Raw genomic sequence first — 15,103 nt, 5'->3', positions numbered from 1 at the left:
TTAACAACCTAATATACCAAACTCAGCTTGCAACTTTCAATCGAAAGTACTAGACAAACAGAAGGGCTGTGAAACTCTTCGGTACAACTACGGGAGGATACAGAAAGCGACCAGTTCGTCCATTTGTAGAGATAGCCAGACGGCATTGCTAGCTTTGTAGTGGCCAAAGATTAAATGCAGCATGGTCAACAAATGTAGTAAGGTGTTAAACTCACTGACAGGGCAACTCGACTTGTTCATAATTTGGGTTCCCGGTCACAGGAATATTTTCGGCAGCGAAGAAACAGACGAATTGACAGACACAATACCGTGTCAACTGGGAATAATCAAGAGAAACCTCAATACGCAATTTGAACAATTAGCGCCTAATAGATGGTAGTATACAACCAAATGCAGGATGGCGAAACAGTTATGGTTAGTTTATGACAAGACCAAAACAAAGAACGTATTATATTACGCATTACACCGTTAATTGAGCCTGAAGATGCTCAGAAGGCTGCGAGAAGTATTGACCCTATTTTACACATTTTTAGCATAGCATGCCTTGTAATCACAAAAAAAAAATTCTCCGAATTTCAATGCTCAAGAACAATAACTTTATAAAATCATTGAACTTTTAACATAATTTTTGTAAATCTATAATATGGCAGCACTCAGCCTTTTGTGTCTAAAATCTTTTCGACTTTACATTTTCAGTTTCGAAAACTTTTGGGGAAAAATGTCAACAAAATTTTTAAATTCATAAAAATTCGCTAATTAAAACCAAATTCTTCAATAGAAAATAAGAACAAAATTCATACATACGCACATATACAAACATACGGAGCAAAAATAAACCGATTCCCGATTTCGTGTTGATGAAGTTCTGAAGCCAGGAGAGCACAAGAGGCAGTGAATCGCAACCGAATGACGAAGGGCATATTGAAAAATGTTCGCCGAACGCTGAGTATTTGCTTCAATTTCATTTTAGCTTGTTGCTACGAAATACTACCGTTATTTGCAATAACAACAACACAATATGCAGAGTATGTGGAAGCGAAGGCAGCAGCAGCCACAAGAACAACAATAATAACAGCAACGGCAACAACGCATGGTATTCGGCGCTGCCATAGCGAAAACAAAAAGAGCAACAACAACAGCAATAATAACAACAAAAGCAGGAGCTTGAGCTGCAGCAATAGCCAGGAAAACAATAGCCACAACAAGAAGATAAACAATCCTAACAAAGCCACGAGCAGCGCTGAAAACCCTACAATAGCAAACAATGAAGCCTGCCACCAGGCGCCCAGACGTGCGCTGGGCGCGCCGAAAACGCACAAACCATCGATGCAGGTAAGTCGATCGTATAGAAGAACTGGTTGGCTTTTTCTGAAATTTTAATTAACAAATGCACATAACGGAACTAGTGTTGTAATAACAACAACAGCAACGTGAAGTGCACGTGTGTGTGTGTGTGTGTGTGTATTGGTATGTTCGCATACACAATGCGACAAACAAATGCGCGAATAAAATTAATTTATTAAGTTAGTTAAAGTTATTTGATGTGAGAGCGCTTGAGCTGAAGGCTTAAGTGTGGTTGCCTTTAATTGTTCACCAGGCGTTTTTTAGCTTCATTGTAGTTCTCAGTTCCTTTGGGGCAATTACTGTAAATTTCGTAACTTCACTTTGGGAAATGGATATTGGTTCAGGTACTGAGTTATGAAATTAGCACACTGATAAATTTTAGTATCCCGTTAAATGCTATTGAGGCAATGTGATCCGTATTCGGACACAAAGCCTTTAATCTGCATGCAGTCTAGCATTAAGTTTTCAGGAGTTTACGGCTCAATGTCACATAACCGGTGATTTGAGCAAAAATTTATATCCATGTTCTTGAGTCTGCTTTGCCGAGTATAAAATTAAACATGTCATCGGAATTTGTCTCTCGGGATCTCTTTTAAACTAAACCTAAAGAGGTTGTAAGAATCCGTTGGCAACTTTCATTGGTGCATGCTTTTCAGATTATGCCAATACTTTTTCCTGCCAACCCTTACCTACAGTTCTATTATCCTGAAAGCAGCCGCAGTGCGGTCAAGCGCGTTTGCCAGATCATACCCGAATATACCCTTGGGATATATCAAACAGATGAAGTCCACTAAGTTGAGAGTCAATATGCTGTTCAGCTGTCTGGTATATTCTTTTAAAAAAGAATACAAAGGTCCGACGCACCAGAGATTGGTGACGTGGTAGGTACTTCCCAAAGCGGCCCGGCGTTGAGAGGACAATACCCTTCAAGACCCGATTGGGAGGAGCCGAAATGATTTGTGATTTAAGCCCTTCCACCACGTCAAGGTGCCTGCCATTCGCACAGGCAGAATACCATAATCAGTTACAGATGCTCTTAGATGGGTTCGTTATTACTTATCTGAGTATTTTGTGGTTTTTCGACAATTCCATCGCTAGTGCTGTACAGTTTATAAATATTTAGCTATTTTAAGAGTACTTAGTTGCAAAGCAGAAGCAAATAAAATTGATTCGAGGTTCGAACTAGTCCTACACTAGGGTGGGTCTATTCCCGCCTTTTTCCGATTCGGGATTTCTAATAGTGCGGAAAAGTTGCCTTAGTACTTCCTGATTCCAATGCAACTTTTTGTTTTGAGATCGGATTGCATCTTCAACCCCAACTCCGCCCTTGAAATTGGTATAAAACAAAAGTTATCTGTTACGTCATTTGCTACCGAAATGGTATACATGATCATGGCCGTAGGACGAACCGTTCCCGAGATACGAGCGAAAATGCGGCGCGCCACAGCGCAAGGTGAAAATTGGCTTGCGAGACACTTCTTGACGTTGATTTCGCCGAGTGCTATCACTCACATTCATTCACCTACACCAAAGGACACATTCGGACTGGTCTCCACATAAATACTTTTTCATCGAGTTCCTTCATTCTTGTCTTTTATTTCGCCGAGTGCTATCGCTTATATTCTCTCAACAGAATACACCTACTGTGGTATTCGCATCTGGTTTAGAAATTTTCCTGTCTTCTCGAAAGAAATAGCCGAGAGGAAAATAATTAAGTCGATTAAAATCAGTTTATTAAAGTCTACTTTGAGACCTAAACAGAATTTGGTCAAATATAGATATTTAAGTGAATTAAAAAAGGCGGCGACTAATAAAAGGTCTCAAGACCGGGGCATACTCTTGTTGAATCCCCAGAGATGATGTACTGGCTGATACCCAGAGCGTACGAAGTTTTGGAGGGAACACTTCTCGATTCTGTTGAATGGCAATAAAAACGTAATACCTGATGATGGTGAACCCAATTAATCAATCGAAGACCATAAAGATGTTCGAATAGCAAATACTCGTCTGAAGAACAACAAAGCGGCAAAGGCGACTGGACTGTCAGCCAAGCTATCCAAATGCGGCGGCAAGGAACTGTTAATGACCACGCATTAGCTTCTTTGTAGAATATTGTCGAACAAAAATTTGCTCCACAATTGGAATTTAAATGTGATATGCCCAATCGTGGACTTCTAATGTGGAAATCTCACCACTCGGGCCTGGAAATCAACAAGTATCCAGATATTCATCATGTGTAAATTCTTGGAAAAGGCCCGTGAAAAGAGGATGGAACACATTACCTCTTCGTCGATTACAACACTGCATTTAACAACACGAAAAGGAATCGCCTTTATGCCCCTAGGTCTGAAATTTGTATCCTCGCAAAATTAATATAGCTGTGTAAACTGATGTTGAGCAACCCCAAAAGCTCCGTCAGGATCGGGAAGGACCTCTCTGAGCCGTTCGATATCAAACAAGGTTTCAGACAAGGCGACTTCCTATCGTGCGACTTAGCAATGGCGAATTACGCAGTCGATGAGACTATGATGGAACGAGGCTACGCTGGCTAGATCATGTATCCCCAGTACCCGCCGGGAAAAGACCTCCACTACGTTGGAAATACCAGGTGGAGAAAGACCAGGGTACACTTGGAATCTCCAATTGGCGCCAAAAAGTGAAAAGTAAAGACCGCACAAGCGGTGTCTGCGCAAATAAGGGAAGAAGAAGCTGCTATGAAAATATTACTAACAACTTCGAACATACAGCGGCATACAATACTGTTGTGTGCTCATAAAAATTAGAGTCTTACTATATTTGTTGGCCACGTTACCAATAAGCTAGATAACAAGTCATTTAGAATATTTTCAAAATAAAGTTTGCTCTTCTTCTTTTGGTAGATAAGTGTGTCGGTCTGGACCGAAAACAAAAAAAATTCGCCTCTATTCCTTGCGAGGTCACGGCAGGTATACATGCAAAGTGCTGACAGGCCATTTGGTTGGATGAGTGAACGCCCTTGCTCCCGTTGTCCACCAGTGGGTCTCGAGTCGAAGAAGGTTTTCACATTTTATCGATGAAACTATAGACAACTCCAAATAACTTTGGGAAACCAAATATAATTATGGAGATCGTCAGGTGGCCCCTTTGCAGAACAATACAATATTTCAATTAGATTGAATTGTTGTTTCTCAATCCGTTGCCTAAGCTAATCAAGCTAAGGATTATATAGTTATATAATATTTTGAGTTAATAAGTGGTGGTTTAGGTATTTAAATGTTCAGTTAGGAGAATGAAATACTTAAATAATATCCCTGTTGTCGACTTGAGGGTTTTTTTATCCTTTCCTAAAGTTTGTTAAAGTTAGTGATATCTTTCGACTATTTATTTCATTGAGACAAGTATAACTTACAGATTTTCTTACTGAAAACATTTAACATGCAAACACAGTATCAACCACCTACAACTATCTACAAGTTGCTGATATCCTGTATCGTCTTTTGCGCACTCCACATCTACTTCAAGCAGCTCTGCGCGATTTTCTTAATATCTGCCATAATCTTAAGTGCATACTTAAAGGTGCAGTAATTGTTATTGCCAACAATACGATTAAGCATTTACTTGCATTATTTTTTTGTCGCAATTGTTGTTGCCATTGTCGCCGTTACGCACATTAAACACTCTCCGATTGCCATTTTGCTGGCGAGGAGTGAAAACAATTTAATGATAAGCATCAAATTTCCACAAAATGGGCTTATATTTTACGTGCAATGCTAAACAGATTGCGAAATCGTTTGCCAAGCTCGGCTACACGAACGCATGGGCACTACTTGCAACGAATCGACTTAATTTGTATCGCTCAAAAGTGCGAATTACAGCGAATGAAGGAATGTCTGCGAAAAAAGCAGCAAAAAATTAGCGAAACTTGCTCACACGAATATTTCGGCGGCAAACTGCCGAAAACATATTACGAAGTACTCGTCAACATTTCTTCGAGCACTTAAAGTTCATGGCGTCCCTAAAAGTATGCAATGTAGCCGAAAAACGCTTTCTCGATTACTTTTAAAGTAATGTTGAAGTTGTTTTGCTAATGCGGCACAGTTGTTGTAGCACACACTTTCTATGCGTATATTTTCATAAATCTCCTTTAGATTTCCAAGCCACTTGCCAGCAACAATGTAGTAATACAAAGAGCCGCGAACAAAATTCTAGAAAACCGCGAAATTCTCAAAAGTGAAAATAAAATGGTGGATTTGTATGTGATGCGAGCGTGGAGAAGTGAGTAAAAGAGATGGAGAGCGTTAATAAATACAGTGCTGCATCTCATTTACCACAAAATTGCAAAACCTATAATAAGCTTTAGCTAATGCGTTTATGCTTGTGTGCGAGATAAGCGCTTACCGTTAGGAAGCTTCCGGCTGCCGTTAAGGTAATGTACAGCTAATCTCTCCTACTCACCTTTTACTGTTATTAGAATTCTGAGAATGTTAATAATTTCATTTTACTTAAGGCGGCAAAGAACTTAATTGGTATACAGATAATTTTAGTGAATTTAAAGTGATTTTTTTTTTTTCATTGCTAATAGCCTATGTTACCAAAGACATTGTTTAAATGTGAGGCAGAAGTTTACTTATAAGATAGAAATAGTTGGCGCTATCCGTACATTAGACTTAAGATTCACCAGAGATTGCGTCTCCACTCGTTTGGTTAGGTTAGCTATAGACGTCGACCTTCACAGAGATCTCATTGGACAGCTTAGAACACGTAAAACTTCTATATAATTGATCATAAGATTCTCACAAATCAAGCTTTGAGCTTTGTCAGGACCTTGAAGCGTTCGCACGCCAAGGGCACTGGAGACATGTCGCTCATCTATCACAACATAATCGATGTGGTTTCGAACTTTTCGATATAAAGAAAGCCAAATAGCTTGTTGATGACTATAATTCAGGCCCCTGCGAAGTCGATCAGCCTCAACGCACTTGGAGAGGATTCGCCATGGAGGCCTTTTTTGCTCACGCCAAAAACAAGTTTTACTTCTCGTCCTTTTTTTGCGTCGAGATGTGGGAAATGAAAATCTTTGCTCTGATGTGAATTGTGTATAGACGCTCGTCCACCGGAGTGAATGCCAGGTCTCAACGAATCAGACTTTCCCCCACAAAGAGTCCTTGTCTCGTCAATCGGATTTCTTAGACGGCGGTGATGTCAGCCTTGACTTTTACGAGGACATCAACCAGCTCGGCATCGGCACCTTCCTAATTTGGGGATCGGAAATTTCAGGTGCATGCCTTTAAATAATAGTCTTTATTACGCTGTTTCGCCATCAAAAGGGGGGTCTTTCATCCGAAGCTGTTGTTTTTATTAGCGAGACGCTTGTTTCCAGTCCGACGAGCAAACGCTGCAATTAGACTTGAGCAAACCCTTACACCGAATATGTGTTAATGACTCCGCTGAAGCTTCCTCCCTTTTAGCCGTAACCCCAGGCGCCACCAGAGATGGCTACCGCATCCTACACAAGGGTTAATTGGGTATTGTCCTACGACAGTAATAGCTTACCCAGAAGAATGACTATACCACATTACTCTTTGACAAAGAAAAAAATCGGGGCTTCGACCTACGTTTGTTAAACGAGGTCCAGACTGACTATAATGTGCATTCTCGCGTACATACATATGTTATTACAACTATGCTATATCATCGTCCTCGGCTCGTGAACTTATACATATACAACCAAGCCTCGTATAGTGAATACGAATACGCTAAATTTGGTCATCGTGTAAACTCCATGAATTGTTCTGCCACAATTCCGGCCGTTTTCGTTTGGAAACAAACGCCTCAATACGAATATATAAAGGAAAATTGGTTCGGTTTGTCTTCCTCTCCATTTCCATGATTGTTGCCTTGTTTGTATTTCAAACTCATAAATCCATGTCTGCTCTCCATGGATTCGGAATTCATGTCCAAAAAGGCCTGATTATGATACTCTTTAAAAAAACAAAAAAGATCAGCTTTAACGGGACGAGTCGAGCAAAAGCGCGTTACATGCCGAAAATATTCACCAAAATCATTCCAAGGGCCCCGCGAGAGAGGATTGATGAAGAGGTCGCAGGTCGCAGGTCGTATAGAACGAGGAATGTCTTCAACGATCTATTGACCGTCTTTAAAGGCATTTTACCACTTGCTATTGAAGACAATGAAAATACGTAGTCCAAAAAACTCGACGTTGTCCAAACTCAAGCTATTTACTTTACTTACAATTTTTCGTGACTTTAAGTTACTACCAGGCAAGATACGACATAATACATATATTTATGTAAACACGTTTATTTCATAAATTTAGTAACAACTTAGTGAAACGGCATGTACTGGCTTAGTACCGTCGAGTCGAATTTCCCCTGCCTGCCCTGCTACTCTTGAAATCCTCTCTTTTGGCACTGTGATATCACGGCTCATTTTATGCAGATTCTTTAGCATGTAAGCGCTTGTTTGTTTTTGTTTTGTGTTTAAGTAGCTTGCAGCTAAAACGCCATTGGCCTAGTAACGTGTTTAAATCCTATTGTTTCTAGTTCACTGGAATTTGCCTTGCGGCAGCGCAGCAGAGCAACATGCTAGGAGTCTTTGCTGCATGCCATGCTGTATTATTCATAAAATATGGCAGGCACGAGAACATAACTCACACAAACTACTAAACACAGCTTGGAAACTAAACAAATGTGCACACCATTGTGCCCATACATATTTAAGGCCTTAAACATCGAGTCAATAGCATTAAAATGCTCATTTATTATTATTCAAACAATTTGCCCTGACCTCTCAAATATTATGATATTCGAGAGGAAAATATGAGAAATGCCGGAGATTTAAGCTGGCGAGAGATATCGTTTACTGCAGACTCTGCTGGATACCGCTTACCAAGTTTTCTAGTTAACCGGGTTCGTCTTAAGATTTAGCTATCTTAGGTTTTATGTCAGAATGTTTTAAAAAGTTGTTGGGTTTAGAACCAGGTTGAGGTTAGATCTTTTTATAAATTTAATAACTTGCGGTAGTTATGTCTAGTTTGTATGGCTTACTGGCACAATAAACAAAATCATAATTCAATAATTGTTGAGAACAACCATGGACGCCACTAGAAAAAAACAAAACTCAACGGTAAATCTCCGTAAAACAGATCCTACGATCTGCTCAGTTCCTTGTAATGCTGCACTCATTTTCTAATAATTCCATTTCGAAAATACGCACAGAAGGTGAAAAATATTCATAGGAGTCTTTTATAAGAGTATCGGAACCGGCAATGATATATGTATTTCAATATTTCCAAAGAACCAAAAAACTCGTCACAACGTGTACCCAGAGACTTGTATTCAATTTGGTAAAATTCTGTCATTTTTGGAAAGGAATGCGGACATATTTCAGTCAAGAGTCTTATACTTCACAAAATCGAATTTTTTAGAGCAGGGATTTCAGGGAGACAGCTTAATTCACTTTTGCTTAAAGTGAACAATATATTTGTATATTAAAGTGTCATCAATCCACTAAATGGTTATGATCTCTCTCAAAATCCCGAAGGTCTTCTTCTTGTATAGTTAATAATAAGAACTTAATTAATGAGTTAATCGGGAGACGACTTCTAGAATAAGGAGGAACTCTACGTTAAATGTATGCTTTCATATTCTAATTAAGATTGTGCCTGCGTCTTACGTCTTCTATAGAGAAGAGAGCTATGTTGAAGTTCACGCAAAAGAGGAAAGTTCTCTGAGCGCCAATTACCTGGGAGTAGCCAGAAACGATTCTTGTACATAAGACTCTAGCACAGTTCACGACTTGCATCCACAGACAAAGTATCCTCTAGGTAGCCAAAAAAACATCCGTTTGAAGGCGAGCTAAAGAAGGCGAATCATTACTTCCCAGAGTTGTGCACTGAGAATGGCTCACAACATCCCAGGTTTGCAAGTATGCAAAGCAGTACCCGCCGGGGGAAAACATGGAGGATGTAGACCTCTACTATGTTGGAAAAAGCAAGTGGAGCAGGACCTGGCTACACTTGGAATTTCCAATTGACGCAAAACAGCGCAGCGGCAGAACGATTGGCGCGACGTCGATAAAAAAAGAAGAAGAATCTACGTTTTATATAAAGGCTCGGTTCTATTGTATAACTAATTTTTTTAGAGTTTAAGAATAGATATGCAGAGTTATTCTGCTGTACTCATAATTTCACAAAAATAAGTTTAACTGCATAAAATATGGAATTTGCATTAGATAATTGTCTTAATCACAGTCTTCGTAATCGAGATGCCTGGGGATTTTTACCATGAACAAAATTGCACAACTACTTTGTTTGGAAATTTATCTTTCTAATAGAAAATTACGGATGCAGATTCGATTTAGAAGTATTTTAGTAAACAGAGTATTCAATAAACATCGTTAAGTCATCAAGAACTTGCTTCCATCTTGTCGGCCTCTGTTAATGAAAATAACATCGCGATAGTGCAAAAGCAGTGCATCAGATAGATAACAGAGAATCTTATCATCTCTTATGAAACTACTAATATTATATATTTGGGTTCATTGTTTGGCTTTATATATGTTAATCGGTTTACAGAAACGATGACGAGTAGAGGTCGCACCAGAAATGCTTGAGAAAAGTGGGTTTATGAACATGATGCCGAAATTTTTTTGATGTTAGTTAACTAGATGACAACAAATCCGAACCTTACCACACAAGCGGGGATTTATTAACCGCAAGATCTTTAATAATGTTTAACTCGAGAGGGTGATATTTGTCCAGGTTCGTACAGTAAGAGCAAGAAATAATAAAAATGTAACTAACATATGAGAAGTAAAGTTCTCTCTCGACGAACAAAATCCAAATTCAATAAGTCGCTAATTATTCCTGACCTACTATATAGTACAGAGTCATGGCCGATGACAACACCTGATGAGTACGGGTTACGAGTTTTCGAGAGAAAAGTTCTGCGAAAGATTTGTAGTCCCTTGCCCGTTGACTACGGCGAACATCGCGTTCGCTGGAACGATGAGCTGTCGTCCGAATGGACGAAAACACTCCAGCTCTGAAAGTATTCGAAGTTGTATCCGACAGAGGAAGAGAAAGACCTCCTCCACTCTGTTGAAAAGACCAGGTGGAGAAGAACCTGAATTCGCTTGGAATCTCCAATTGACGCCACATAGCAAAAATGAGACTTGCGCGCTGTTGTTAACTCGGCAATAATCGCATAAGCGGTGCCTACGCCAGTACAGACGAAGAAGTTTAATATCACTTAAGCGACAATTAAGGCTCTCTGTACCGCCAAGATTAAGTCTCATCAAGTAGGCAATAACAAAAATGTTATTTTGTAAATCGGTCATATAGAATTAGAAGGATATTAAAAAGCAGACGAGTTGGCCCGCTCGGAGACACTATTCCTCTAAGCTTCCCCATGCCACTCACCTCCTTTAATGGTCGCTTGAAGGAATGGATCCTAATAAAAGGTATTGGAACACAAGCAATGCAGCAGTGCAATACCAACGAAATTACTTTGGGCTAGTGTTGATGGTAGAGAGATCTAAAAGTTTCTAGTTATAGAAAAATGGAAGCTTAGTAAGATTGTAGGGGTCATGACACAGACTGATTATATTCCCCGGCTCCCACTGCAACAACTTAAATTAAATAGTTGAACTGCCATAGAAAAGAATCCGGTTGTTTACCAAATCCAGCAAGGCATGGCCTGCAGACATGATTTGTGCTCACACAAGTACTTAAGTCTACCACTATAGACCGGAATAAACGTTTGTAAACAAACAGGGAACACACGCACACAGACACAGCCAAACGCCTAGCTCTATTTAATTTAAATAACGGTAAACAAAGAAAAAGATACACTTGTGACGCTGCTCGCACGTAAACAAGTGAAATAAATCAATTTGATTGCCACTTTATAGTCTCAGTGACTTAAAACACAAAGACACAACACATACATACACGCACACACGGACGCAGATACTCATACACACATACCCAGAGGGGCAGCAGACTTTTACAAAAATTTACAATGAGTACTTGAGTCCCCAGACGCTGTGAGCAGCTAGCTGAGCATCCCATCAGCTATTAAGTTTGCTTAGAATTTTCATTGAGGCGTGACGCTGAATGTATATGTATGTGTGTGTTTGGGTTTGTGTGCAACTGTTCAGCACCTCAACGTATATCGCTTTGACCATTGCGGCTTCCCTGGGGTCGTGTACAACGTGCCTCTGATACAAACTCATTTACGAGCCTCGAATATGCATTACATCTATGTATATTTGTTTGTGTATGTATGCGTGTGCGTGCCTAAGTAGTTGTAAGTTGTTGACCGTAGGCTATTGCGTTAGATAGTTAGCTGCCTCCATATAGGTTTGCATAATTTTAACGCAGTTTAGGGCGCCTAGAGCAGATGTATGTGTGCGCGGTCCTGAGGCTGCCAGCGCTTTGCTGCTCCTTTGGGTGCACACTGCAAATTTGACACGTCGCGCGTTGGAGCGCCGAGTTACATATCGCAACGTGACGACGCCATAATTGGGGCACCAGGCGGCAATGCATTTGTGGCATACAGTGTTGTAATTTACTGCATGAAATGAGGTTACAATTGAAAATATGCATACTATTTTAGTTGGGAACTCAAGGTTTACTAATTATAAAGATCTAATCTGAGTCAAAACACATCGCTAAGAATTTAGAAGAATTCAGGGATGTTTCTAAATCTAGATCCAAGCAGAACTTCATTGTGTACAACAAACTATTCATCACAAAAATATTTTTTATTTGGCAGGCCCCGAAATCAAAAAGATTTTATTCCAAAAATAATCAAAAGTTCTAAGTCTCTAAGTTTTATGTAAAGATCAGCAGTCGTATATCCCTCGTAATTAGACTGAGGTAACAAAACACTTTTGGATCCAATCAAAGGTTGTCTATTAAAGAAGATCACAATCCGATTCTAACGAAGAATTCAAGGAAGTTTCTTGATTAATAAGTAGGAAAGTTCTAGGGCTTGAAGCTGATTAATGAAAGGATCAATATATACCTTTTATTAAGACTGGAATAACAAACAAATTTGGAACCCGATCTGAGGTTGTCTACTAAAAAAAAGCTACTATAATTACCACCATTAATACCAGGAATTTAAGAAACTAGTCAATATTATTTATTACTAGAAAATATTTTTTCACTTCGGAGGCTCTGAAGTCATAAAGACTTTTTTCCCAAAGTATGGTCAACAAAGTAGGATCCAAAAAGTACTAGGGTCCCAAGTTATCCAAGTTTATGTAAGATCCAAGTACCAAGTTTATGTAAGAATCAGTATATTCCTCATATTAAGGCTAGGGGAGCTTGGAGACCGGATCACAATCTGCTAAAGGCATAAATCTTGCCTATTTACTACTAAGTTACCTCATATTCCGACCAATGTTTACGTTTTAAAGTCGTTCTGACGACCAATAACAATACCAGAACCGCAGTCAGAACTTGGAAGCAACTTTTCGGGCCGTTTTATATCAAACGCTGCTTCGGTCAAGTCGATTCCTTATCATGATATTTCTTCAACCTGATGCTGGACAAAATTGTAAAAGTCTTAACATCCCTGTTAGTACAGATTTCTTCTGGGTGGGCAAAGAAGCAAAGAAAATGGGAAAATGGTGATGAACAAAGCCAAACCGAAATGTCTGCTATCCTCAGATATGGTAAACAATCAACGTAAACAGTCATAACTTTAAAATTGTAGTTAATTTAGTGTTGGATCTTGAAACCGACTCAGAGCAGAGTCATTCTAGCAAAAAAATGCTACTTAGGACTGAGTAGGCAATTGAAAAGTAAAGTCCTTTCTCGACGAATTAAACCCAAACTCTACAAATAGATCATTATTTCGATCACATATATAGAGCAGAAGCGTAGATGATGTCAGCATCCAACATTAGTTATGACGAATGTCGCAGACAACCGAACGATAAGCTATATGAGTTATATGCAGCGTCATTGACATAGTTGAGGGAAAACAGATTGTTGCTATACTGGCTGGATCACGTCATTCCAATGAGCGATAGCACTCCGGCTTTGAAGGTGATCCATTCAGTACACGCTAATGGAAACAGATGACGGAAAAGACATACACTTTGTTCAATCAGTTGGAGACCAAAGTGGGTTCGCTAGGTGTCGAACTACGAGAAGAAGATGATGATACGATACTTTTGATTCGGTTATAATCGAGTATGCGGTGTGTAGACTAATGTACTAAAAGAAAAGTGGATCTAAAAACCGAAATAAAATAGAGCCCGTCATAAGAGGGATAGAAGGAGGTCAAAATCATAACTCCTTCTTGGTGGAAGCCGAGCAACCATACCATGTGCCAATCAAATTGATTGTATTATACCCCAAACCTAAGGATAAAACCCGAAGCACAAGCGAGATCATACGCACTTTTGGAATAATGTTAATCAACTGATAAGCAGGAGAGACCAGTTTGGTCCCTTGCGATACCAGATGGTGCTCAGTTGCCAAGGCTGAGAAGAGTAGGCGGGCGAGTGTCGTCACCAGACAGTGACTAGTTAGTATTCTCATCATGTTCCTGCAGTTTCTTATATCGAGGAATCGCCAATAGGAATTTTGTGTATTTTGATTTTTTTTTTACTTTCTTCCTTCCTTTTACTCTCAGGCTTCTTTCGTTGTCTTCTTCTTGGGTGATGTGGTTAGATGTCAAAAATATCTTTCGATTTTTACTTATGTTCTATTCTATCGAATATCAATATAATTATGTCAATATTAGATAGCTATAAAACAGAACGGAAGTTAGACTATTTCTTTCCAATGGAAACTTAGCCTTTTTGAAAAATTCCTAAACGTAACTGTTGGAGCTCCAACCTTCGTGGGCCCAAAATAATTTAACGAAAAACAAAATGACGTTTCGCAGCTCCATGAAAAAATTTTAAAAAATCTGACCTCTGGTAGTATAAAATCAGATTTTATGTAGTCTATACTCACCTTGAAGCCACCGTGCATTTTTCAACACAACTTTAGGGCATAGTCACACAAATGCCTCCTACTGTATGTACAAGTACAGCGCGAAACAGACGCGTATGCAGCTAATTTCGTGGAGAATGCAAAAACAGCGCTGTGGGTATTACAATGGGCGAACAACGGATGCCACTGATAGATGTTCGGCGCATGCACGACGCGTTAATCATTTACATGCGACAGTCGGATTGGGGCAATGGGTGAGTGTATTGCTCGCAAGCAGGCGAGCAGGTATGCTAGGCAACATTAAAATTACTGCTGCTTGCAGGCTGACTAACTTTTATGCGTTGTCTGAAGCAATTCAAATTAGAAATTGTCATAATAAATTTTCGAAAATTACGCAAAACATAAAAAATAAGCAAAAAGGGAAATTAATGGAGGGTAAAAAAAGTATTCAGGCATGAAAGTGCAAGGCAAAAATTATTTGAATTGATATTTTTTAGGGAAAATGTTAAAATTTGCAATTATTATTTACAAATTTTACAGTTTTCGAGCTCTAAATTATTTTGGGCATAAAGACACCTCGAAATGCCTTTGAGAAATGTAGACTATATTGTTAGTAAAATTGTTTACAATTTTTTCAGCGTAGTCGTGGCTCGAGCAGCTCACGACTTCCGGTCTTAGACAAAGTATTCTTTGGGTTTCCAAAAAACATCCGCTTGAAGGCGAGCTAAAGTGAGAAGACGAAACGTCCGCTTCCAAGGGTTATACGCTGAGTTTTGACCCACCACATGAAAAAAACTACCA

General features: G+C 39.3%; 1 protein-coding gene across 2 annotated transcripts in view; it reads left to right on the top strand.

Annotated features, from left to right (window-relative positions):
- Window positions 1–752: 752 nt before the first annotated feature.
- LOC108972123 (protein cappuccino) overlaps window positions 753–15,103 on the top strand; it is a 109,530-nt gene continuing 95,179 nt past the window's right edge. For both annotated transcript variants that reach the window (XM_018938604.1, XM_018938607.1), the window contains exon 1: window positions 753–1,332. In XM_018938604.1, coding sequence (XP_018794149.1) covers window positions 907–1,332 — 426 coding nt within the window. In that variant the 5' untranslated portion in view covers window positions 753–906. The remainder of the gene's footprint in view (window positions 1,333–15,103) is intronic.

This window comes from Bactrocera latifrons, unplaced genomic scaffold (assembly GCF_001853355.1).
Source record: "Bactrocera latifrons isolate USDA-ARS-PBARC rearing strain unplaced genomic scaffold, ASM185335v1 scaffold_38, whole genome shotgun sequence".
NCBI classification, from domain to species: domain Eukaryota; kingdom Metazoa; phylum Arthropoda; class Insecta; order Diptera; family Tephritidae; genus Bactrocera; species Bactrocera latifrons.
Note: the sequence above shows the minus strand (reverse complement) of the source record. Positions and strands in the feature narration are given on the sequence as shown.